The following is a 26643-nucleotide window of genomic DNA, read 5'->3' as shown; positions in this document are numbered from 1 at the left end:
CCCCGCCCCCGTTTCATAACACACAGAAATTCTTGATCTTTACATTTTGATTATTGTTTCATTCTCAGTGATACTGAAAAGTTCCATGGCTAATTTTTCTGTAATAACAGAGGTCTACCCACCTTGCTTTCAGCTTTTCTGTCCTATCATGTATGAAGGCAACATAGTTTTTCATTGGGAAATTCCAGATCTGAAAATGAAGGCTTTTTGACAGTCATGTGGGTTGGCTCTTAGAATAACTTCACAAAAAAATTATTTCCTGAGTCTGTCTGAATTGAAAGTTGGGAGGAAATTAATCTCTTTCATAGTGAAAGATTTATTCTGTGAAGCTTCATAACCAAAACATCCAACTTCAAGAGGTAACATGCACACTGACAATGATTTGTTGAAGCCAGTTGATTTCAAAGACCTATTGTCATGTCAGACTTAAACTGAAGAAATTGCAAATCAGATCTTACATTTAATACTAATGTTTTGTGGAATTGATAGACCTATTTATCTCAATCTGAGCAAGTTCATGTCACTTCCTGTCTTGTGATCATTGTAACCAGAGGAGAAATTATGATGTTTGGTCTTATGAATATGTTTATTTTCAATTAGGTCTGCCTTGAAAAACTGAATGATATTCAATTGGCTCTTGTAATATCAAGACTTTATGAGTCTGAGTTTGAAGTATCTAGTACTTATAAATCTGTACTACAGAAGAAAATTTTGGGAAGTGTGCTTCCTGGAAAGGAGAACTCAGAAAATGTGCACTGTGACCCTTTTCTACGAAGTATGGCTTACTGGATTTTGGAAGATTACAGCAAGGCTCTTGACACTTTGATTAAACATTCTGTTGAAGGTGGTAAGAATATGAGTACTTTGGCTGTTAGTTTGGTTTTAACTATTTGTTCATTTAAGCAGTAGTTTCTTAAAGCATAGTCTGAACAAGACCAGGTACTGCGCAGTTGCTCGCTGTTGCTAGTAAGTAGCTGGCTCTAGTAATGTATGTGGTTTTTAGAGTAAATGTGGTGAGTCTGGTGGTGATACAGGAAGGCCCACATGGTGCCTGAGATAGTACGTAGGTCTTTCTGAAGTTATTCCCCCCCCCCGTTCACTTGCTAGCTTTATAGTCCTAAGAATCAGTTACATTAAATGTTGCAAGTCCTTAGTAGTTAGCATCCTATCTGGTTTCAGTTCTGGCTAATGAGAGACTTAATGGAGATAAATCAAACTCAGATCCCCAGAGTTGTGAGATTAATTTTAAAAACTGATTTCAGTACGAGTTACACACCTCAGGATAATTTTGAGCAAATGAGGGATATAGTGTTGTTTACATCTTAGTCACATCCTCCGGTGTAAAATAATTTAAAAATATTACTAATTCTCTAATCTGTTCAGTGGCTTGCTTGTGGTTTTTTTTCTTAATTTTCTTTCTTAAAAGGTGCTCCTTCGTGTACTTTTTCCTATTATCTGTAGTTAGTTGTGCTGTAACTCCTGATAGAGGAAACAGTAAGGGTCTATCTCAACTAACACGAACTCTTTGAAAACTGTCAATTATGCTATACTGATGCTTGTATGTTTTCAGGATTTTCATGTTTTAATTTTAGACAAAAATAAAACATGCAGGTGCTGCACTGCTGTATAATTAATTTATTTGTATATAATACTGATATCAATAGGTATAAATGTTACAGATATCCTAGTTTTATTTTAAGCGGCATTTTTGTTAAGAGGTAGACAAATCTAATCCAAAATTTTAAAAAATACTCTGGAAGTAAAAATTTTTAGCAAGATGAAACATCTTATTGTCATTTAGTGGTGGAGACTTCAGAAATCTAAACTGAACAGGAAGGTAGTCTTGTCTGTGTGCATTAGATTTGGCCTGACTGCAATGAAAAGAAATGGCAGCAGTTTGAAACTAAAGGTCTTATCTGCTCTTCCACTCAAGCTTATACTTTAAATAGTGATTAGGTTTGGTGATGTCCTCCCTTCAAGATACTGAAATGACAAAGGTGCAAAGGACGGTGAAAAAAAGGGGTGCAATGAACTAAACAATAGAATGATTATTAAAACCTGATAGCCTTATGATGAACTTAAAACTTTACAGTGGATTATTTCATACAGAACAGTAGATTTCTCATGTTGCAATATCTTTTCAGATGGAGATGGCTCATCAAGTTGTAACCCTGCAGTATTTAACTTCTACAACTACTTAAGAACACATCCTCTCTTGTTGAGACGTCATTTTGGCTCTTCTGATAGATCTTCCACGCACATTTGCCTAACAGTAGAAAATGGATTAGCTGACAAAATTAACCTAGGTGAAAGACGACTGTTTTTCACCACGGCATATGCTCATCTAAAAGCTGGTTGTCCTATGTTGGCCTTAGAAGTTTTATCAAAGATGCCCAAAGTTGTCAAGAGGTCAAAGTCTTTCTATAGATCCCCTAGTTTAATGGATACTAGTAAAGATTTCTCACCATCTTCTCCAGTTAAAGACTTGGAAACGAAAGACCAGTCTTCCAGTATTGATTGGTCACAGCCAATATTGAATGGTCTAGGTTCATCCTCAGATTGTTCATCAGGAAAACATTCAAGTTCATCTCTTCCCTTTGACTGGAGCCAGCGAAGTGTGATAATCCAAAACGAACACTTGAAACTACAGTCAGACAGTGATGAAAGTAGTGGGAGTGAAGATTCTTCCCTGGTAATGAAAGAGCTAAAACCTATGAAGAAAACCGAAAAACTGTGTGAAACTAGTTCTAGCTACACAGAATCTTTTAGTGTAGTTGATGACAAAGATATTCTAAGTCCATCAGAAGACATAATTTCAGCACAGTTGAAGTTTAGAGCATGCCTGAAAATTCTTACTGTAGAGCTTCGTACACTGTCCACTGGTTATGAGGTAGATGGTGGGAAGTTGAGGTATCAGCTTTATCAGTGGCTTGAAAGAGAAGTGATAGCTCTTCAGAAGACTTGTGATTATAGTGTTGAAGAGATACAGTCAGGAATTAGTGTGATGCCGGAGGAAGCTCCATTACATGAAAACACTGAAGACTTAGCTGACCACCAAAAAAATACAATGCAGAAAGAAGACTTTCAGAAAAGACGTCAGTGGCTTCTGAAATACCAGTCTCTCCTAAGAATGTTCCTTAGTTACTGTATACTTCATGGCTCTCATGGTGGAGGGTTGGCATCTGTCAGAATGGAATTAATTCTTCTATTGCAGGAATCTCAGCAGGTATGTGCAGGAGATAAGTTTGTGTTTTCTCTGCTTCAGATTTGTTGTAGTGTTTTGGGTTTTTTTAATGTCTTCCATACTGTTGTTGGTTTTCCTGCTGCAGTATGCTGTAGCACCTGTTTTGTAGTAAATGTAACACTGTTTTTAATATGTTATGTTTTCTGTAGGTTTTGGGTTTTTCCTTTAGAATCCCCTTCCTGCCTTTCAAAAGTTGTTCTGTTCCTTTTAGGAAAGTGTATTACTATTTTGTTTATTTCTTGCTTGGTTTTAGGAGCAGTCAATGCAGATGCCTTCCAGCCCTCTACCAGAGCAAAGCTCCATACCTCTCCTATTTGCTTGCACAGCTAGTGCCAAAACAGTGGTGGCTAATCCATTGCTACATCTTGGTAACTTAACTCATGATATATTACATGCCATAATAAACCTTGATTCACCACCTCATCCAGATACTCAGAACAACAAGGTTTGTATTTTTTTATAGTTGTTAGTGTTTGTTGTCATTGTTGTCCTGTTTGGTGAATTTATTAATTTTTTTTGACAGCATGAAAACTTCCAAGTGTGCTTACCTGTGACAAGTAATAAAACTGTGGAACATAAATATTTTCTGTAGTACTTATCATGGGCTAAAATAATGTCCACTGGTTCCTACTTATTGTTGAGGTGCTGAGCATCTGGTTCAACAAGCTGAGGTAGATTGACCTCTCTCAGGACTGGGTATTTGTCCAAGGTGACATCTGTTATGGAAAACATCTTGTACTACACTATCAGTGTCACATATGTATTTATGAAAATATGATCCTTCTGTTGTATTAATGGTGAACTCTTCATTTCAGTCCTAGAGCTAAGTAAAATTAAATTTTGAGTATAAAAGCTGATTGTCAGCAAAGTGTAGTAAACTCAGACTTTTCTGTGAAACAGTATATATATTCATACAGTATCATTTAGTCTGTTATTTTAAGTTATGCTTCTGCAGGATTTCTTCTGTATTTTAACTTGGACTGGAAACCAAACTTAAAGTGTTAGGTTAAATCTTTCCTGAAGTTTTTTGTTAGGTCCCAAATAATTTTTGCTTTTACTAGGGATTTTCACAGTCTGTGCTTGGTTTCAAAGGGAACAGACAAATAAGTATAATAAATTAATTTTTTAAACTGAATCTTTTTAATCAACAGATTCTCTAGCTCTTTATGTCTGTTTTGTGATACATGAAGAAAGGTGTCATCTATGATAAAGATAGTGATCGGCATGATATTGAGTAAATTTTGTTTGCACAAGAATTGGTCAGAAACTAAGCTGCATTATAATTTTCATTCTGAAGCAAAACCTTTGTATTCTTAGCTAGCATATTGCTGCTGTCTCAGGGTGTAATCACTACAACTGTTGTATAGAGGTTTAATATGTTGCTGTTTACATTACAACTAGAGCCAATCTGTGATTATGGGTTGGTGAGGTGAGTGCTTCCCCATCCCTTTCATTGCAAAGTGAATTGTTTAATCTGAACTGAATTCTGAAGAGCAGGTGACTTGAAGTGATTTTTGTGGTAGTGCTTATAGTTTCCATATTCAGTGCTTGTTCCACTGTTACAAATCTGTATACATGAAAGGCTGTGATACTACCTGCTGTTCATCTTGAGTGTAAAATGTTCTATAAAACTTTGTTTTACAGATATATGTAATGCATACCTTAGCAGCATCACTCTCTGCTTGCATCTACCAATGTCTTTGTGATGGCCACAGCTACAGGTAAAGGTCTATGAAAAGTACTTTTTGGTCAAAACGTCATCTCACTGTAATGGTGGTATAATAATGCACTAGAAGGCAGTGCTCATGCCTGCCCTACATCTAGAAAGAGCTATCACTTGAAAAGTTTTAAGCATAACTTTTTTTTTTTTTTACAAATACAACATCCCACTTCTCTGTTTCACAGCTCATTTCAAGCAAATCAGTTCACTGGAACAGTGTATCAGACAGTGCTATTAACTCAGCGCCATTCCCTAAGAACAACAAGCTTAGAAGAAACAGTGACTCCCAATACATCACCTGCTCAGTGGCCAGGTATCTAGGGTTGACTTGTTTCTTTCCTATTAAGGAAAACTTAATTGTCTGGATTCTCCGTTAAGAGCATGTAGCTATGCTCTGGGATTACTAGTAGTATTGGTAACAGCTGTGTGGTAAAAAAAAATTATTATAATAAAATTTTATCTTCATTTTCCAAAAAGTTATATGCTAGTAATTCTGGTTATACACTAAGTCAAGTTGATTTATATTGCTTTCTCTTGCTAAAAAACTGATAGTGGGTGCTCCAGTAAAGTGAAAGTAAACGGAAAGTAGTGTCAAGTGTTGTTCTGTGCTCTACTTGCTCCCCCTGCAGGCAACAGATCAGTTTCATCATTACTCTTGAAAAGGACTTGAAAAGCTGTCTTTGTGCTACAGTTCAGAATTATTGTAGCTTATGTACAAGTTTTGAACTAACTTGAAAGTATTGACAATGAGAAGTTTATAATGAATTACATATTTCTGTAGCTTTAAAACCCACATAGGACTTCAGGTAATTCTTATTGTGTGCTGCGATCTAATGAAGCTCCACTGGTTACATTAGAGGGAGTGTAAGGTATGTAATATATGTCTGTATGAACTTCAGTTTACAGCGCTAACTTTTAATGTAAGCATAAACAAGAAATATGATTTCATATAATGGATTTTGCTTTTCTCAATGAAAAATATTCACACTAAACATATCTTTTGGAGAACCTTAAGCACTCTGTGTTTGCTATACTGTTTTTCTGCAAACATTCTCTCACTGAATCTACAGATTTTAGAGAGAAGTCAGTCATCTGTTTTCTCCTTGTTTCAGTAGTTGAAGAGTTAAATTTCTAATGAATGAGACAAGGGATTGTTAGCATTTGTTCCTAGAGGTAACAACACCTTGAACTGATGTATCTTTTTTTAAAAAAAAAACCCCAACAACTTCAGGTGCTTTATGTGCAAATAGGAAAGTATGACACAAAGTATAATTCTTTGGCCACTGCTATTTGTACTTTCACTTACATGCACAAAGTGACACAGTTGAAGCCACACCTGAAACTGTACCACAGCTTTTTGCGGGAACATAATAACACTGTAAGACTTTCAGTACTTGGATGAAAGAATACTTGTCAGATAATGCATAGTTCAAGTTGGTGCCCATAATTCTTGGTTGGTTTTACCACTGTAAAGTGAGAATATAACATTTCAATTTACAGTGTTATGCTGGAGTTATAAACCTAAGTGGTGAAACAAGCACCACGGGAAAGTCAGTGAGCAGATTAATATTTTTATTTTAAGTATAAGATTTGGATGCTATGTATTGAATATACTGTGAAGCACTGGATTAAAAGTAGAGAATAAAGAGCTAACCCTTTGCTGAAAGAATTGAGGAGCCAGAAAAGAGAGACCTTGAGACATGGGGGGAAGAAAGATTTATGTAAGTAGTGTAGCTAAATGTTGTATCATAGTTTCAGTAGCAGGAAGTTGAATTAAAGCTGCCAGTGTTTTATTTAAGATTTGAGTGCTTTTTGTGATTTTTTTTTTTTCCTCTTATCCTTAAAAAGCTGCTAGGTATCTCTTTAACGGATAATCTAAACCACAAAGGTGAAAAGCTATAATAACTGTAAAAAAAAAAAAAAAAGTCACTTTCTCCTGGAGTTTTAATTTCCTTTGAAAATTAGAATTTCTCTACACTGGAAATTACTAAATAATGTAGATTGCCAGTCAGGATTCCTGGGATAATCCCAAATATGTTCACGTGTACATTTTTTTTTTTTTTTTCTTTTTTTTTTTTTTTTAATAAACAGGAATAACAGCTCTAATGCGTCTCTTGAACTCTGCTGGTGAGGAAGCCCAGCCAGGTCTCACAGTTTTACTCTGTGAAAGTCTAACAGCGGTCTATCTGAGTCTGTTCATCCATGGCCTAGCAACACATTCTAGTAATGAGTTATATAGAATTATGGCTCATCCACTTAGCAACAAAATGTGGTCTGCTGTCTTTGGAGGAGGTGCTCATATGCCCAGCAGAGGACAACTGCAATTAAAGACAAAAACTGGTTAGTTCTGTTGTTTTACTTATATTTGTCTTCTGGTTTTTGGTTGTTTGGCTTGTGTTTTTTTCCAGAAAACTATGTGACTGCTGAAAGTTTAAGAGTAATTTCTTTAAATAGTTCATGTTCAGTAAGAATTCACTATGTTTTTAGACCTGAAAAGAAAAACAAGAATCTAAAATTGTCATAAATACTGTGTAGAAGAGAGTAGGAAGCAAAAGTGAATGTTATTGAAATAAGATTTCCAAGTAGCATAACTGCTGTAGTGTGAGTGGGTTAAGTTCATCTTAAAGAGAAAATTTTCGTTACTATTACAGCCTAATTTTTAATGTTGATTTTTAAAGCTTTCCAGTTTTCTCATAACAGGAATACATTCCCATTTTACAAATACAGTATGTTTTCTTTCTTTGGCAGGTGGGCACTTCCCAATGCCTAGCCCACATCAGGTAGTAGTGTTCTCCATGGAATGTGTTGGGTTTTCCAAATCTCTTACTGCCTTCAATACTCATAGTCCTACCAAATCTTCAGGCAAGATACTAGATTTAGTACCAGGCCTCTACATGCAGTTTGCTATGTGTGATTTCTTTTGCATATGTAGAAAGACAGAAAACCTTCTGTTTGCAAGCCATGATATCAAAATTTAATGAAAAGTTTTGTAATTAAAGCAGCAGTTGAATTGAGCCTTTTTAAAAAAGAAAATTGGCAATGCTGTTGTATTATTACTATACTTCATTAGAAATCAATATTAAATATAAAATTATGCTGACCATGGTTTGAAATGATCAGAAGTGTTTCTCATCTTTGTTGGAGAGCTGCTTGTTTTGCTTTTTAAATATAAGCATTAATATGCATGTGGATTTCTAAGTGTTTATTCTAGACATTAAGAAGAAAAGGTGTCTTCTTGATATTCAACTTTTATATCTGAGAACTCTTTAGGAAAGCAAACAGCTTCAAGTTTTAAATTCAGATGATTATAAATTATCCTGAGGTCCAGAATTAATTCTGTAATGCTTTTCTTCTTGGTAGAAATTTGTGCTTTGTAATTTAGTTGGACTTCTATAAAACCAAGAGCTACAATCCCACAGAGTATTGAATTTTTTAAAAGGAAGATTTTGTGAAGATATATTTACTTAATCTATGATGACTTTGTACATCACATCTGAATATATATATATATATATATTAAAAACATAACTTGAACTAGATAATTTTTATTACTATACTGTTATTGATATTACTGTATGTTACATATAAAATGTCTGTTTAAATACAGACTTGGTCAGACATTTAGAAAAGTATTTTCAGAGTAGACATTTTTAATCAAAAGTGAGTTCTTATTCTAGATCTGAACATTTTTCTGTGTGGTATTGAATAAATATTTCTCATTATAATTTTGTTAATATAGTTGTATAGAAAGGCATTACTGGCTTTCATTGGCAATTCTAAGTTTCCTAGGCCTGGTAACTGTGTACTGATTGTGTTAATGATGGTGCTACTGCTGTTTTAAAATAATTGTTTTTACATAGAAATGTATTGTGATATGTATATTTAAATGCCTGTCTACTGCATGTTTTTCTTAAAAAATGAATGCTGGCTGTCTGGTCACAGAATTAGTAAAGCTGTTGGTGGAAGAATCAAGAAACAAAAACTGAAAATTTAAGGGAAGAAGGTACCTTTTTCAGTACTAATCTGTAGGGATAATCAAACACTGAAGAGGGGCCTGGAGGCATTCTGGAGTCTCCATCCTTACTTATTCAAAACTTGAACATAGGCCATTGCCTAAGTCAACCCTATTCTGAGCTAGGGGTTGGACCCAGGTCTCTTCCAGCTTCTGTAGTTCTAGAATTCTGGAGTCCTGTTATTTGTTTTTAATGCTTGTTTATCTGGATAAAATTTGGAGGAAAGAATTTTGGAGAAACATCTTTGACACTTTAAAAAAAAAAAAAAGACCCCAGTGAAACAGAGGAGTCAGATTAAAATTAGCTATAGTTTTGTGCCTTTACTATTATCTTTTAATTTTCTTATTTTTTCTTCTTTTCTTTTTTCTTCTTCTTTATCTTCTTACTTTTTCTTCTGAAATACAGAATCAGACACTGAGAAGTGACTGGAATGCTTGTTGCAGTCGACTAGGGCATGTTCTTCCATAATATGTTTTAAAGTTTCTATAGCTTTCCATTTTGTTATACATAACTAGACTCTTTTAAGTTTTAGATTTTTGTGAAATGTTCTGACTCTCAAATGGAGGTCAAAAGCCAAAAATTCTTAACACTAAAAATTCTAATATGACAACACTGTATGTCCTGCATGTTTTCTTCTACTTGTGCCTGCCAATCCTTTAGCACTTTATCTGAATGTGTATGTATGATCTCCAAGTTTCAAGCTTGTTTTAAGAGGTTATAGCACTATGTACAGTGCTGGCCATTAAAGCTATGTGATTTCCCTTTCTGCCCTTTGCTTTAGTTGGCTTGTGCATATAATAGCTTTGGAGATAAAATTTGTCTTAAATATGACCGTTCTTTTAGACACAAACTAGAAAACAGGAACAAAAAACAGTTCCTGGTAGTCTTGCGGAACTCTAACCTCTGTTAGAAAACAGAGATTTCTAATGAGAAACCATGAGGTTTTGCCTCTTTTACAGTAAAGGTCAGACAAATTGTAGCAGTTTGAATGCTTTTTAGGACTAACTTATGTTATGCTTTCCAGCCATGTTTCTTGTTTTTGCAGTTGCAGCAAATGAGTTTGACAATCCGGGTTAGCATTCAAGAATTTACATTATGTCTTCAAATTGTGGATGTTTTGTTTTCAAGGAGGCAATTAGCATCTGAAAAATAGCCCTTTTGTTGGTCATGGTAGATCTTTTCAGAATTGTATTTACCATATAGTTTCTCTTCAAAACTGCCTCATAAAACTGTTTTGTAACTTAAGTCTATATAGATATGGTAAATTGTCTATAATACAGAGGGTCCTTAAGGAAAAGTTTGATTTTTTGCTTTAACAGTTAGAAATCCATAATTTCATTTCATATATACAGTGCTACAAGAGTAAATTAAATGCAAAACCAGTTCCTAAACTTGAGTACTTTAGGAGTACACTTCGTAGACTAAAAGTTGTCATTTTGGGTTTCAGGTGTAGAAAAACAGAAATCTGATAGTTCTTGACTGTTAAAATTAGTTCTTTTTCTCCACTGATTGTCCTAACTTTCCAAGAAATTGAAGTGTTAACACAAATAATATTTCTGAGTACTTTGCTAGGGAGAAATGATAAACTGTCAGCTTTTACTGTGTTTTGCATAACATGGCAGAGATTTTGAGAAACAGGTGCCTTGATAAAGAGGATATGCGCATAAAATCTATCCATAGGATGTGCAGTTCTGTCAGTCTTATGTGTGTATGGCTCTTGTTAGACCCTCTGCATTAATTTGTAGTTTTTGCTTGCTCTCCACAAATCATTATTTGTGACCACTTAAACATACTGCTTTTTATACCAATTTTATAATGTTTGACTTAAAGTAGCAGAGCATCTAAGCAGAAGATTAATTTAGTGTTTGGCCAAGTTTTGTTCAGGAAATACTAAAGAGAAAACAAACCCTTAGCATTCTTGCATTTATCTGTTTTCTGTATGTACTGTGAGGTAGGTTTCATCCAGAAACTAAAACAAAACAACCGAAAAACCTGAACTTGTGTTAGTAGTGCGACCAGAAACTTTATGCTTCAGACTAGAAACTTTCTGCTTTGTAATAGATCCAGCAGTGCTATATATATGCTACACAACTTGACCAGCAAATCTGGGAAGAAAAAAAAAAAAAAAAGTAGTAAGAAGTCTTCATACTTAGACTTTATCTCCAGGAATGATTTAATGTCAGAATAGGTAACAGGATACAAATCCCTCAAGTTTTAAAGCCTTCCAGCTTATGTAAGGACCTACAACAGCCATGCCAAAGTGCTCCTTTTTAATGCAGAATTCCCTGTGATATTGTTAGTAATGGAAACGTCGATATCAATGTGCAAGTAGTTGCTTTGAATTCCAGCTCAGAATTAGAGACTGCTGCACTGGGCTTATTTTCTGATGGTATTTTGGAGTACTGAGTACTACTTTACTTGAGTGGCCTGTCTATTCTATACTAAAGTCTTTTCTCACTATTACTGTCTTATTCTTAAGTCAGGCATTAAAACAGATTAGAAGTTTCACTTGAAGTGTTTGCGCTGTGAGTTATGGAGTTGTTTTGGCTCAGTAGAAGAATCCTTAGATGGTCCAAACAGGAAATGTCAACAAAGTTTGTGTATGCCATCAAGTATTTCACTGTGCTTATCTAACTTTTTGAGAGGTTTCTATTCACCATTTATTGACATGCCCACAATGTATAATGTCTTCAGAAACATCTGAGAGTTTAATATATACTTGCTTTGAGCTTTTCAGTGAATCACTACTCATTATAAATGGTGCATAAATACAACAATGTATTTAGTCTTTTGTACATGTAGTGATCAAACTGCAGCTTATGGCACTTAGCTGCAATTGCTGCTGTTGACTGCTGATTTACTAAATTCATCACCTTGGCCACAGGAACTATTGCCAGTGAGTAAGCAGACTATCATGTTGAAAACTTTAGGATTTGTAACCTTGCAAAATGCAGATTTATTTTTTTTTTTAGATTTGAAGTCAAAATGTCCAGTAGTGTAGACTTTCTGTAGGCTGCTCTTCTAGCTGGCCTTCATAGCTTCCCAAAGAATTACAGAAGATTGTGCAGGGCTTTACACTCACTGAAATGATTCAAGGTGTGATTCAAAGTCAATATTTATTTCTCATGTCTCTTGTCATTTCACTCTGTTCTGGGCTTGAGCAGTGCAATAGGGGATGATGCTTCTGTAAGAGGAGGACTTAATAATTTTACTTCTCTTAATGAAGACCTGCATTTTTCTTAGGATGCTGGGATGTTGATACTTCATGCCTGCACACAGTCTTCAGTAAAACACAGTAACTATGACTTGCATTTTAGTTTTTTTGGAAATTGAAAGGATCCGCCCTTTAGCTCTTCCTGAGAAGGTAGAAGTAAGGTGTCAGGAAGGTGTCATGGGCAATAGGTCTTCTGAATATCATTGCATGTGTTAGATTTTGGCAGAAATAGAAGCATTTTCCTTGACTGAAATATTTCAGTATTCTTGGAAAATAACACAAATTTTACATTTGTCTTATAAGTAAAATGGGAACAAACATAAATGTTTTGAAGGCAAAATACATGTAAAAGAGTGTTAGTTAAAGATATATGAGAAATTTGAAAGTGAATATAATTGCTGATCTGAAATCCCAAATGACAGATTTTTAATGAATGTTAAAGATTTTTAGAATGCAAAAAAATAAATTAGCATTAGTAGTATGTATTCAGACCACTTAGATAGTTGTACTTTCATTTGTCTTAAATAACTGAATTTTCTCCCAGTGGCTAGCCTGAAGTGTTCTTAAAAATACAAACAATGATCCAACAGAATGGAAAAAAGTATTGGTTGAAAGCATTTATTTTTTGAATTTTGCTTAGAAAACAACCTGCAGGCATATACTTGTATATTTCTGTATCATGCAAACATTTGCACCTTATTTCATGCGTACTGATTTTTTTTTTTTTAAGCAATTGCTGAAAATTCATACAATGATGCATGTGCATGTTCTTTCTTAGCCTGATGAGCTTTAAACAATTAAATGAAAATACATTTTTGCTGCAGCTGTTATATTTGAAACTTTTAGTACAGGTAAGTGGATTTCAAATAATACCCCTAACAGGAGAAAAAAGAAGATACAGTATAGTAGTACAACATGTACAACACAGACTGTTAAAATATCCTAGTTGAAAGATGAAAGATCAGATGTTGTCTTCAGCTTTTATTAGATTCTATGTATAAATTACTTTATAGTTCAGGTGCTTGTAATGATAATGATTGTCTTTATGTGTGCTCAAAAATGTTTTTTAAAATCCTTGGAAAAACATGGATTTTTTCTGGTCCACAAATGACCAGAAATTATTTAAAGATTCCATCAGCCACTGTGAATACGGAGTTTGCCTATTAGGAAAAAAAAAAAAAAATAGTTTGAGGTATAAAGCCCCCATTTTTTTTTTCCCCCTCCAAAAATCAACTTAAATCTTACCTCCCTCAGAGTTTACAGTTGGCTTGGTTTGTGTTATGAACATTTTAGTCTTGTATGTGGAATATAACTGTTCTTAAATGAGCACTCTTTTGTCCAGTGTTAGACCTTCTTTATTCAGGTGATTGGGGTACCCATAAGAGTTTTGAAGGAAATAGTCTTTCAAGCATCTATCTAGACTCCAGTCTCCTGTGGATAAAACATGAAACAAACAAAAAAAAAAGGGTATAGGAAATAATTCTTCTTTGTAGTATTTCACTTCAGGCATACATAGGGATGTTGGTTTGTTTTGTGCCATCCCCAGATTTATTAATGGGAGGAAATAATTTCAGAAGCTTCAGTGGAAGTTAGTTTTGTGGGACCTTGGTAGCAGAAGGGAATAAGGAAAGTTAAAACAATAAAGCATCCATTTGCATTTGTGATGTTCATATTAGTTAATCCTTGCAACCAGTCTGGCCTAACATGCTGATGCTTGAACTCAGTGATAGGGATATCTAATCTCCAGGTCAGCTCTTTTGGCCTGCAGATTTGCTTTCTTGGAACAGATGCATCAGCAAAACGCTCAAATCATAAGGCAACCCATATTCCCCTTCACTTGGGAGGTGTTCACATGAGATCTTTTTCGACTAACTGCCTGGTCTCATTATTGCTCTACACAAAACAGAAAAACCCACTTAAACAACAAAAATGTCTTTCTGTGCTCTTCTTCCCCAGCTGCTTTTTTTTTTTGCACTTAAAAAAAAGGAGTGGGGTAGGGTGCAAATTAAGTGTGTTCTGTGATTCCTTTGGGTGATGTCATACTTTTCAAACCTCAAGTGGAAAAGGGAAATTTTTTAAATGCTTAAGAAAGAAGTAAATGTTCAGTACTTGGATAAAAAGTTGTTGAAAGTTTTGGGGACTTTAAAAGGCAGTTCAAAAAATCAATTCCCTTTTTTCTTTAGCTTTCTTTGTTTTACCTACGTCTTGAACCCATACAGTTGTTTCACTGCCAAAACTAATTTGCATGCAGTACTTGTATCTACTTGAAAATAAAAAGCAGATTTTATAGTCAAGTAGGAAGTGGATTCAGGTCCATTTTGTCTGTAATGGAAGATGAATGAAGGCCACCATGCTGTATCAAATCTCCAAATATGATTCCTTTTCTCCCTCATCTTTTCCACTTCAGAAGTGTTCTGGAGAATCACAACACTAACTTGCTCAGCAACAGTGACAATAGATATTATCAATTTCTCCTTTACTACAGAAAGGCTGTACTGGAATACAATTCACCAACCAAGAACCAGAATGATTTCAGGTTATCAGATGGTTATGTGAGCCTCTTTAAGTAAGACATTATTTTTTCCATATTCATGAAGTTGATACTTCTCAAATAACAAGAATATAAGGAGTCTGAAATGAGGCTTGCTTGTTCATTTGTAACAGCAGTAAGATTTCTGATAGCTTGAATTAGCCATTTCCTTTAGTACTGTAATTATCAAGAATGTAATTCAAATAAATCTCTTGTAGAAACTTCTTATTCTGAAAAAAGTCAATGTTGGGGAAGTGAGGGGACCCCTCAAGTCCTGGGAGTTAGAGTATTATTACAAATAGTCCTTCCCTGTTTGACAAGGCATGTATTGGATTGTATTAGTTAAAATGGGATCTTTTGTATTTGCTGTAGAAATACATTGTGAGGACATACAGATTTATCAGAATCATACTGTTTAGAAAAAAGCACAGACCTACTCGAAGGAGACACGGAGTTAAAATTTGGAGTAGAAATGTCAAGCTTACATATTTGCAACTATCTGTTCTGAAAGACAAGACTCTTGACTCATCTTAAAACACAAACATAACCAATATTCAGTAGTGCCTACTAAAGTAATTTAGTTTTGCAATATTGTTGTGTAAGCAACAATACTTTTAATCTTTTTTTGTAGGAAGAAATTTCTAATATTACAGGTGTACTCTACTGTTTCTATATTATTTGTGCTGGTGGTTTTTGCCCTTATGGAGTTAATAGTTATGTATTAGTTTTGCATATTTGAAGATTAACATTCTCTGTGCTTTTTTGCTATTGAAATGTGAAGATAAAATTCTGAAAATGTCTAATGAGGAACATTTTAACCTTCAATTATAAATCCCTTTATTAGCAGCAGTAGGGAGGTTGAACAGACAATTTAGAGCAACATACTGTATTTTTATCCTCTGTAGATGATGGAGAGAAACACCAAAAATGTTACAAGCTTTCATCAAAAACCTCTCCCAAAGAGAGTTCTCGGTTGTCTTCATTGCCATCAGTAGACCAGGAATCTCCATTTTACAAAGAAAGATTCATTCCTCCTGAGCTTAGCATCTGGGATTATTTCATTGCAAAGGTAATTTTTTGCTATTATGACAGTTAAATATCTTCTGTCACTTCTGGAATGGTAATTTTTTTTCTTTGAAATCTTTGTTATAGGTATTGATTTAGATATAGGATAGAAGCTGCCTGTTTTTATTACTCACATTCAACCTTTTCTAAAACACTGGCTATATTTTTGAAACGGCTTTCTTAAAAACTCTTGTTAAATTAATTTGTTTTCAGATAATGGTGTGAACAAAACATTGCCTTTTACATTTGCAGAGTACAAATGTATAGGTAATCATAAATCAGCTATTTAGATGAACAAGGAAATGTGAGAAGCTGTTACCTATTTCAAGTGGGTGAAATGAATGTGTATACTTCCTAGAAATCAAACTGTGTTTCATTCTGTCAAGTCTGCTGTGGCAGGTCTTTCTAGAAAGTTACATAATTGCATGGAGTTGTATGGCAAGTTTCTGTATCAAATAATAGCCATATCAGCAAAATGAACATGTAAGAAGTATTATGGGAGCAAGGACAAAAAAGAAATTGCAAATGCTGAATAACACAGTGGGACACTGATTGTGGGCTTACTTAAATACTGAACTCTGTAGGGAAGGGATAGGATTTTCTTGTTCATTAGTCCTCTGAGCCCTTGGAAGAACTAGAGAGAAAATGCATTGGTGGTCTTGGCTTCTCTGTGACAAGTAAGAAGTTTATGTCCTGCATGTGGTTTGATATATCTGATGTGAAAGTAAAGCAAAATAAGAATTGGAAAACTGTTAGTGTTTTCATTTTCAGCATTAGAATTTTGAGTAATGTAAAAAAGTTAAGCTGTTTAAGTATGCAACGCAGATTGACAGTTACCCCTTTTCATGAGGTACAAACGCTAAATGTTACTAAATTGACTAAGATGTTATGCCTGCTTTTTTACAAAAAGCATTAAATATTACAATGATGTATTTTTAAAAAAGGTGATTTAAAGCTAGGTATTGACTAGAACATACTCAAGGAATATTATTTAAATTTTTAGCCTTTTCTTCCATCACAAAGTAGAGTGGAATATGATTCAGAAGAGAGTCAGGGAAGTGGTGAAGATGATGAAGATACTGATGGAGATGTGTTTGCATCAGATTCACATAATCAAGAGCATTCTAATTCAAATTCATACAGGTAAGTAATTCTTTAGAATGCACAATGTTCTGCAGTGGCTAGACTTGCATTTCTGGCCATTTACTTTTGAGATAATACACTGTTTACTTGATATTTCATGGCAGTGTATTATCTAGACTTATTAGTTAATTTTTCGCGATGATTATTTTACTCATTAGTAGAAGGTATAGTGACCTTTAAATTCAAAGTATCTACAATATTCTAAAATACTGTTTGTAGTTTTTAGTAGTTTATAATGGGGATTTAAAGGTCTAAATTTAAATCCTAATTGAGAATAAGTGAGACAATTTTTCTATTAATAAATGACTTACTAGTGCTTTCTTGTTAGTTGGTCACTGATGAGATTGGCAATGGTTCAGCTGGTACTTCACAATTTGAAGATTTTCTACCCTTTGGCTGGACATGATCTTTCAGGTAATAAGCAGCAGAGTTGTCTTTTTGTACTTAACTACATTTAAAATCAGTAATGTATTGAATAATATATATGTGTTATAGCTTTATTTTTAGTTGAAAAGTTCTTTTTCCATGATCTGGGAATAATCGTTCTGATACCGTTTATCATACAGGTATACTTATGAAATAACATGGTGGATGGTGAAGATGTGTGGGTGAGAAGGAATGCTTAGTTTTCTTTGCCTCTTAGTAAACATAAAAGAATGTTTACAATATTTATTTCTTGTTAGAAACCCTATAGTTTTTTGTAATTCAAGTTACATCATTCCTACTCCTTGTGTCACAGAATCATGGAATGGTTTTTATTGGAAGGGACCTTTAAAGTCCAACTGCACTGTCATGGGCAGGGACCAGATTGTGTTGCTCACAACCCCATCCAACCTGACCTTGAGTATTTCCAGGAATGGGGCATCTTCAGCTTCTCTAGGCAACCTGTTCAGTGTCTCACCACCCTGACAGTAAAGAATGTCTTCCTTATTTCTAATCTAAATCTACTTTTTCTTAGTTTAAAACCATTATTCCTTGTCCTGTCACTACAGGTCTGTCTTGTAATTCCATTGTAAGTGTTGAAAGGCTGCAGTAAGGTCTTCCCAGAGCTCTTCTTTTCAGGCTGAGCAACCCCAGCGCTCTCATCCTTTCTTTATAGGAGAGGTGTTCTGACTGTCTGGAGAGCAAAGGCCCTCCTCCTTTTGTGGACCTGCTCTAACAGGTCCATGTCTGTCTTGTACTGCAGGTCCCAGAGCTGGATGCAGTACCCATTCTCATGAAGTGGAGTCTCATGAGAATGAATTAGAGTGGGTAAATCACCTCCCTCACCCTACTGGCCACCCTTCTTTTTATGTGGCCCAGGATGCAATTGGCTTTCTGGGCTGTGAGCACACGTTGCCAGCTCATGTCCAGTCCATTCATCGCTCAGTCTGTAGCAATACCAGGGGTTGCGTGACCCATGAGCAGGACCTTGCACTTGTCCTTGTTGAGCTCCATGAGGTTCACATGGACCCACTCCCCAAGGTTCCCCAGGTCCCTCTGGGTGGCATCCCTTCTCTCTAACAGATCAACTGCACCACTCATCTTGGTGTTATCTGCAAACTTGCTGAGGGTTCACTCACTACCACTGTCTGTATTATTATCAGATATTGAACAGTGCCAGTTACAATATGCACCCCTGAGGGACACCACTTGTTACTCATATCCATTTGGACACTGAACTGTTGGCTGTAACTCTTTGGATGCAGTCATTCAGCCAATTCTTCATCCATCGAATAATCCATCCATCAAATCCGTATAGCTCCAATTTTGAAGTAAGGATGTTGTGTGGGACTGTGTCAAAGGCCTTACAGAAGTCAAAAGTAGAGGACGTCAGTTGTTCTTCCCTTGCCCACTAGTGCAGCCAGTCCATCATAGAATGCCAGCAAGTTAGTCAGGCATGATTTGCCCTTTATGCTTTCTCTCATTACCTTGCTGTTATCTGTATGCGTTGACGTAGCTTCTAGGAGGATCTCTTCCATGGTATTTAGTTTCTGTCAGCATTGGAGAAGTCTGTTCCTGTATTTAGCAATGATAGCACAAAGCAGTTCATATTTCTGTACTTGCAAATACCAAGTTGAGGTTTGAATAAAGCTTACTTTTGGAGATATTTGAACTACACTTCATCCTTCAGCTGTGGAATTATCTTCACCAAGGTTATAATAGAGAAGGAAGGGTTTTTATGACTTGTCTTTCTAGAGCTTCCAGTTAGCTCTCCGATGTGCCATGCAGTTTTGAAAACACTACAGCGCTGGGAACAAGTTCTTCTCCGACGTCTTGAGCTATATGGGGGTCCACCTCAACATTATATTTCAGTCCATGCTTCTGAAGATGCCCTAGCTGCTGGTCCTGCATTGCTTCGCCATAAAACTTTACTTGAGCCTACAAACACTCCATTCAGGTGAGTGTTATGTTGTTAGTGCATGTGTTAGACCATATCTTTGATAACTATATAATGACAGTTTCTAGATTTTTCTCTAATCCATTGTGAAATTGTGGGGACACATCAAAGTTCATGTGTCTCTGGTCCAAAGTGAGATCAGGAAAGACAATCAAAAGATTCTAATTCTAAAAGTTCATTTATTGAAGCTTAACACATTTATTTTTAATGTCTCTGTGGAAAAACTGTGGTTGACAATAAAATAAAGGATAACAGATTTGATCTGAGATAAATTAAGGATGAATGACAGTGACTTAAATAATTGCCCCACCTGTGAAAAGAATAAAGTTACGTTTTTTGTCAGTATCTTGTCCGAAAATCAGAGAAGATTCAGACTTCAGAATATTCAAAAATCAGACTTACTCTTTATAATATTTGTATAGTTATGACTCCACATACTGGCATGTTCAGCCAGAACAGTGTGCTCGGTTTCTTTAAACTGTCACTTTTTAAATAGATTTCTGCCTTTTTAATCTTACTATCACCTGTGGATGCAGAATCAATAGAAAGTCTGTTTTTTTGTTGTAAAAATACCTCACAGTTGTTGCACTTGGTTTTAATAACTTGGGTTGATTAAAAAGGAACAGCTTAACATGTGTCTGCCACCTGGCATTATTTTTAAATTATGATTTAAAGTCATTCAGCAGCTATATTTGTATTTACAAGTTTTGCTTGAGCTTACAGTTTCTAGGGGTAAACAGAAACATTTGAAGTCTCATCTGATTCTGTAATTCTTTGAATTATGTTACTGAAAAGTCACTGTCATTTCAGAGATGTTACACAGCTGATGATGTGTTCCTAGCAGAAAGTGTTAGTTATTCATTGTCCCTGTGATAGAAACACTCATTAGCAATAAACAGAAGTGATCCATGTTGCATAAAATGAGGTGGACTAACCCAATAATCTGTATGCTGACCTTAATCTTTTAAAGAGATTTTTCTCACTTGTCTCAAGATCAAAGGTGAAAATGGTACATGTTCTTTTTCCTCCTTTCTTTTGCAACTTCTCTCACATGTAGTTTGTCTGGAAGATGGTAGCAGAATGCTTCCAGATGGTACTTGTACTATTTTACAGAGCTGTAGCTTTTGCATCTGTCTATAGTTTGATTAGAATGTAAGATATTGCAGTCTCTTACAGGTATGAGCATGATGTAAATATTTATTTTAACTTTGTTACATAGATCTAGCAGTCATGTTGCACTATCTGTGAAGAGGCTCTGGCAGTACTTGGTTAAACAGGAAGAAGTCCAGGAAACTTTTATCAGAAATATTTTTACAAAGAAGCGATGCCTAAATAAGGTTGGTATGGTATATAAAATGCATAAAATGTTGCAGGTAATCTGTGAGCTTTTTGCTTAAGGTGTTTGGCTGTCTTGCTGACTTTCTAGAACGTGAGTACGTAATATACTTTGTCTCTAAATCTACAGTATTTCATATTTAAAATATTTGTCTATTGTTTAATTGAAAACAAAAATAAGTCTTTGATTGTAGACTGACAACTAATGCCGTTTAGCTACAATCAGCTTCTTCATTAAGATCAGTATAAAGGCTGCCTCAAAAGAATGATAAACTTCGAAATTTTAAACCAGTAACCTAATCAAAGATCTGAAAGTTTGAGTTTGTCCCTACCATAGTTATCCTGAGTTTATCCACTGTTTTCTATCATGTTATGGATCAATTTTAATATGAAAAATAGTCATACAACAGTTAATATTTCTGTCCCTGATACCTTTTTAAAGGGTCTATTTGGATTCCAGGTTCCAGATTCAGTTACATGTTTTAAAGTTGTGGCTATGTAAGGAGTTTTGAGGTCTCTTCCTCCCTATTTAGTTGCTCCTTTTCTTCCTTACTCACTCCTACTCCCAATAATTCAAAAGATCACTTGTATTATAGAAAAATCATGGAGTAGCAGAAAGAGAAAGAAGCACATCCGAACAAATTAAACAGGGAGAAAAAGAGTATTCATGACTAATAAAGCCATGGCAGCAGAATTCTGTATCAGTTAAACTTTGTCGTGTCACAACTAGAATATTAGCTTGGTTGAGTATTTGTGGCTAATTGTGTTCACTACAGACTGTGGTTAAGAGGAATAATGTTCCTTTGGTCTTGTCCTTTGGAGATGCACCATTTCTGATCATGTCATGTTAATGCAGCCATGTTGTTATGCTGTATGGAAAGATATTTTGGAATATTTTAGATGTTTCCAAGTAGGGCCATCGACAGCTTTAAACATCATAGATGTGTTCGCTTCATTTTGTGTCCTGTTGTTACTGATAAAAATGTCAGTAGAGATCACTTATTTTCCAAGAAATTGACTCTTAGGATGCACAAGATGCTGTTACAGTACCAAAGAGGTAAATCAGTGTCTTCTGTACTGAATATAGAGTTTGATAATTTACTACATAAAATACGTGTGCGTGTGTGCGCAAACATGCTGTTGTGTTTCAGTTTTTCTGTCTTGGGGTAAAGAACGAGGAATTAAGGATTTCCTTGATAGCTTGATTGTTATGTCTTATCTTTATTCTTTGTTCTGTGGTTGTACTTTCCTTGGTGAAGTCATTAGAGGAGCACAATGAAACCATGAAAAATTCTGTGGTGGAGGAGCCCATCATCAGTAAGGTACACAATAGTAATGCTCAAATTAATTAGACCATATATCGTTATGAAGTATTTCCTTTTTGAAACAGTGCTTATCTCCCTTAAAAAAAAAATCTTTGGTGACATATCAAATAAACATAAAAACTCAGCTTTGCAAGAGTTTGAGTTAAACTAGGCTTGTTATACAGTCTACCTGAAACTAAATTTACCTTAGCTGGATTAAACAATCAGGTAAGAACAATAGGTGTTACCAAATTCAATAGTTATGCCAAGCGAAGAGCAGAGTTTGAGATTTGCCCAAGTGACAAAAATTCAGTAGTTCTATAGGTACACAGTACATACAGGACTTTTCTCCAGTGTGAGATAGCTAGAATAGTTGCGCATAAGTGAAGGTAGTTTACTGAAGTTGGAGCAGTTTGTTAGCACTATACTTTGCTACCAAAAATTTTCCCTGAGCCTTAGTGTTATGATGGTGACAAATGAACCCATATAACAACTTGTTAGCAACTTCTGTGAAAGATTGGTATGAGAGACTAAGAAGGTGTAATACTGTGCCTAGAAATGCAAACAAATACTGCATTCTTCAGGGTTTCTTTTACAAAACTAGTGAGAAGATGGAAATGAGAACACCCTATGATGTCCTTCAGCTACTTTCACAGAATCATTGAATCATCTAGGTTGGAAAGGACCTTGGAGTTCATCTAGTCCAACCATTCACCTAGCACTGACAGTTCCCACCTACAGCATATCCTTAAGCTCTAAATCGACCCTACTCTAAACACCTCCAGGGATGGGGACTCCACCACCTCCCTGGGCTTGTTATTAATTATGCTGTACAGCAATATTAACAAGTAGGTAATTGGAACTTACAGGGGAAAAAATAATTTTGTGCGAGTTCACTACACAACACAGATCATGTTTTGTATCTGTTTGTCACTGCAGTTTTGTGCAGTTTTACATACATGAGGTCACTGGAGTATCAATTCTGTTTTAATCTTAAAAAAGGTATTCTACTTTGTGGTGTATGACAGCTACAGACTTTTTTTCAGAGTGAAAAATACTGTTTGCAGTTCTTTGACAGCACCATCGTATGGTTTTTCAACTAAAATATCCTTGTTTAAATCTTTTGAAGACCAGAGAATTGAGTAATAGGAGAGACTGGGAAACAATAGTTCTGGAATAATTCTTTGTGTTTTGAAGAAAATGCAAAACATTACATTTGTAATTCAGATTTGAATTTTTATGTCACCATTTGTTTGGCAATGCCATCTTTTTTGCTGTAAAATTATTTTGTAACTACAACAGAGCAAGGCTAAACTCTTTAATTTTGAACAGGAGTACTACACTGCTGCTATAGTTTTAGAATTTTGTGTGTGCTGGCATATATCTGGATGCATGTCTAAAATACAAAAAGGTAGACAAGATTCAAATACAATAGTAAATCACATTAAATAAAAAAAGAAATGTGGTAGTAAAAAGTTTGTGGTACTGGAATGTGCAAGATTCCAGATTTATTAAATTGTGGAGAATGGTGAATAGATAACTGTCAAAACTCAAGTTTATTTTCCTGCTCAGGATCTTGTCTGCATCTTCTTTTGGATTATATAATCAGTTTCAGTGATCAAAACTGTTTGCTAAGAGCATGGAAAGACTTAGCAAATTTTCTAAAGAACAAAACATCAAGACTCAATTTTTTTTTTTATTACCAACACCCTCAAGTGTGCATGTAGCCTCACTGGTTTTCAGCATCCCTGAAAAACGTGAGAATTAACACAGTACTATGATTTCTGGGACAAATTACACTTTCTGTGTTGCTGTAGTAATCTCAACATGGCAGTGGGCAGCTACATTATTATACATGAAACAGGTTTATTGTAGTTATTACAGGTTATATTGGTCGTATTCTCTTAGAATTAAAATCAAGAAAAAAAAACCCATGAAATTTCATATGATCCAGTGTTTGATCTTTGTACTTTCGGTAAAAAGCAGTGTTGGTTAGAAGTCTGCATTTAAATATGCTTTACTTTCTAAATACAGATAGAAACAGATTGGGGACATGGAGAAAGGAAGGCAAGAATAATCCATAAAGAGTCTGACATCATTACTGCTTTTGCAGTCAATAAGGTGAGTATAAAGGAGATAGGATAATCTAATTGTGTTGTATTTCCACCTCATAAACAGGTACTAGTCCCATTGTGAATGGGTGAGAATACCTTTTTGCCAGCTATCCTGCTACAGCCTGAACTCTTAGTGCTCCCTTCTCTAAAGCACTTTGTAATTATCTTTCAATAATTAAAAAGTTCTACTCCAAATTGTCTTTTTTTTTTTGCTATTCAATAGATTGAGGGAAGGGAGAGGTGGCTTCTGCTTTTTCTTTAAGCTTGTTTGCAGGAGTGTTTTTTCCCTCTTTATCGAAGACAACCAGAAAGTAATTTTTTCTCCTGTTTAACTCTTTAAGCCTAAAAAAGTGGAGGAGGGGAACTAGATTGCAGGCACTGTAGTAGTTACCGCTTGTTTATCCTGTGAGGGCAGCAAGGAGGATCTGGAGATGCTTGAGAGATGTATAAAATACAGTGTGTGATGCTGTCCCAGATGCAAATAAACTTTCAAAAGGGAAATGTCAAGTTTAGACAGTTAAAGTATATAATTTGTAGACATAAGTGTTACGGGTTTTTTTAGTTGAATGGGTCTGTGCTTTTGTGAACATCTGTACCATAACCAGAGAAAATTTTTTAAAAGCATCTTTTTGAGTATTCTTTTTGTATTTTTCTTTGTGTGCATTACTTTTTTCCAGGCAAATCGAAACTGCATTGCAATAGCATCGAGTCATGACATTCAAGAATTAGATGTTTCTGCAATTTTAGCTACACAAATCTATACCTGGGTTGACGATGATACGGAAATAGAAAATAAAGGGTATACTTTCTATGTTTTCAATATCACAGCTGGATTGTGTATGAAATCATTGTAACAAAGCATGGCATTTAATGTTGTTGTTTGGAATCTAACACAGTGTTGTTTCATTTGTAGGGCTGATGATTTCTTAGTTGTACATGCTCGTGATGATCTGGTAAATGTTCAGGGAACCACTCCTTACACTCATAGTAATCCTGGCACACCTATCAATATGCCTTGGCTTGGTAGTACACAAACTGGCAGGGGTGCATCTGTGGTAAGTTGCTTGTCAAAGATTAGCCTTACATACTCTGTCTACTGCTCTCCTTTTGTCTGTTCCGTGTTGCTGGTTATATTTTACAATTAGAGTGTAAGTAAATACTGCTTTTCTGTGTAAGCAAGGCAAACTGGAATTTTCTATAATCATCTGATTAATAGGTTCAAATACCACACAGAATTTAAGATACACCAACTAAGCAGCAAGAAAAGTTTTTAGTCAAGCCATATATGCTTGCTTTACTTAAGATACATCACTTAAAAATAAAGAATCAGGGGTCAGGTAAGAAGTTGCAGCTTAAAGTGTTCTTTAATAACTTGAAGCCAAATGCTGTATCTAAAAAGCGTATATTCAGGAGATTTCTGGATATAAATTCATAAAGGTTGGGTAGAAATATCTGTGTGAAATATCAGTGTGGCTTTTATTTTAAGTGTAATCTTAAATTTCATTCTGAGTTCCAGACTATTTTAGGTTTTATTTAAAAGTAAATACCAACTTCTGCTCTAGTACAAAGTACCATTGTATAGCACTGTGTATTGGTATGAGAAGATTAGTATGTATTACAGAAAGGATAGAGTGTGAACTCAAAGAGGCTTCAAACAAAATGAATTAAACTCTGGAAACCAAGCAATTTAACTTGGGAAAAACAGGGATTCTTGATTTCTAAGAAAAATAAGGAAGACAGTACTGGAGAAATAGGACCAACAACAAACTTCATGTGTAGTTTGAATCACATACCATGCTGACGTATGACTGTCTGTCTCCAAAGCTGTGGTCAGCTCTGTCATCTTTGAAGTGCTGCGCGGTTTTGCCATAATTCTGCTTAGTAGTGTTATTAAATATGTCACTTCTGAAGGTCATATTTTACAGGAGAGGATCTGTTTCACTGTTGAGCATTTCTGAAATACACTAGTGTGAGGGACATCCAGTAAAGTGTGACTGTGTTCACATGAGCAAATTTATCCTTTTTATCACAGAGGTGACACACACAATGGTAGCTGTTACTTTTAGAAATAGATTCTGTGTCTAGAGTGAAGTTTGGGCCTGAGCAAAAGTCTATTAGCTCAGATTTAATTCAGATCAAATGATAATCCTAGTCTGGCCACTGACATACTTACCTTAGTTACTATGCAGCATAGATGCTCTCTGATAATACAAATCTGTTGTTAAGTTAGCTGAGAGATGCTTGTTTGGAGCCACTTATCTGGGCTCAAATGGTCATACAAGACACCCATATCTGTCACCCTGTTTGCACATAGATGTGTGATGGATGTGACTTGGCTGAACTTTGTGGCATTTAACAGCTTGGAGCAAGTCCGTAAGTGGTGGCAGAATGAAAGAACCACGTTGTTTATATTGTAGTTGATCTTTGAAAATACTTGATGATTAGAGGTAGTAAATAAGGAAAGAGTATTATAAGAACTATAGTGTTATGCACACATGGAACTGGGTATTGTGACAATACTTAGACCTCTCCCTTGTGTTTAGGAAATACTGATCCTAGTTGCCAGTTTTGTATCTCTGAT

General features: G+C 35.2%; 1 protein-coding gene across 5 annotated transcripts in view; it reads left to right on the top strand.

Annotated features, from left to right (window-relative positions):
* The window catches only part of DMXL1 (Dmx like 1), a 75426-nt gene that overhangs the window by 37165 nt on the left and 11618 nt on the right, over positions 1-26643 (top strand). For 4 of the 5 annotated variants that reach the window (XM_026865280.1, XM_026865282.1, XM_026865281.1 and 1 more), the window contains exons 22-37: positions 601-847; positions 2145-3226; positions 3498-3689; positions 4889-4965; positions 5150-5277; positions 7056-7304; positions 7713-7826; positions 15627-15790; positions 16790-16929; positions 17258-17343; positions 19108-19309; positions 20529-20646; positions 21904-21966; positions 23983-24069; positions 24740-24861; positions 24976-25117. In XM_026865280.1, the coding sequence (XP_026721081.1) occupies positions 601-847; positions 2145-3226; positions 3498-3689; positions 4889-4965; positions 5150-5277; positions 7056-7304; positions 7713-7826; positions 15627-15790; positions 16790-16929; positions 17258-17343; positions 19108-19309; positions 20529-20646; positions 21904-21966; positions 23983-24069; positions 24740-24861; positions 24976-25117 (3213 nt within the window). The remainder of the gene's footprint in view (positions 1-600; positions 848-2144; positions 3227-3497; positions 3690-4888; positions 4966-5149; positions 5278-7055; positions 7305-7712; positions 7827-15626; positions 15791-16789; positions 16930-17257; positions 17344-19107; positions 19310-20528; positions 20647-21903; positions 21967-23982; positions 24070-24739; positions 24862-24975; positions 25118-26643) is intronic. The other variant, XM_026865283.1, reaches the window with a different exon arrangement.

The sequence above is a fragment of the Athene cunicularia genome (genome assembly GCF_003259725.1).
Source record: "Athene cunicularia isolate RWA chromosome Z unlocalized genomic scaffold, athCun1 chrZ_part1, whole genome shotgun sequence".
NCBI classification, from domain to species: domain Eukaryota; kingdom Metazoa; phylum Chordata; class Aves; order Strigiformes; family Strigidae; genus Athene; species Athene cunicularia.
The sequence above is the reverse complement of the archived record's forward strand: the minus strand, read 5'-3'. Positions and strand labels throughout refer to the sequence as shown.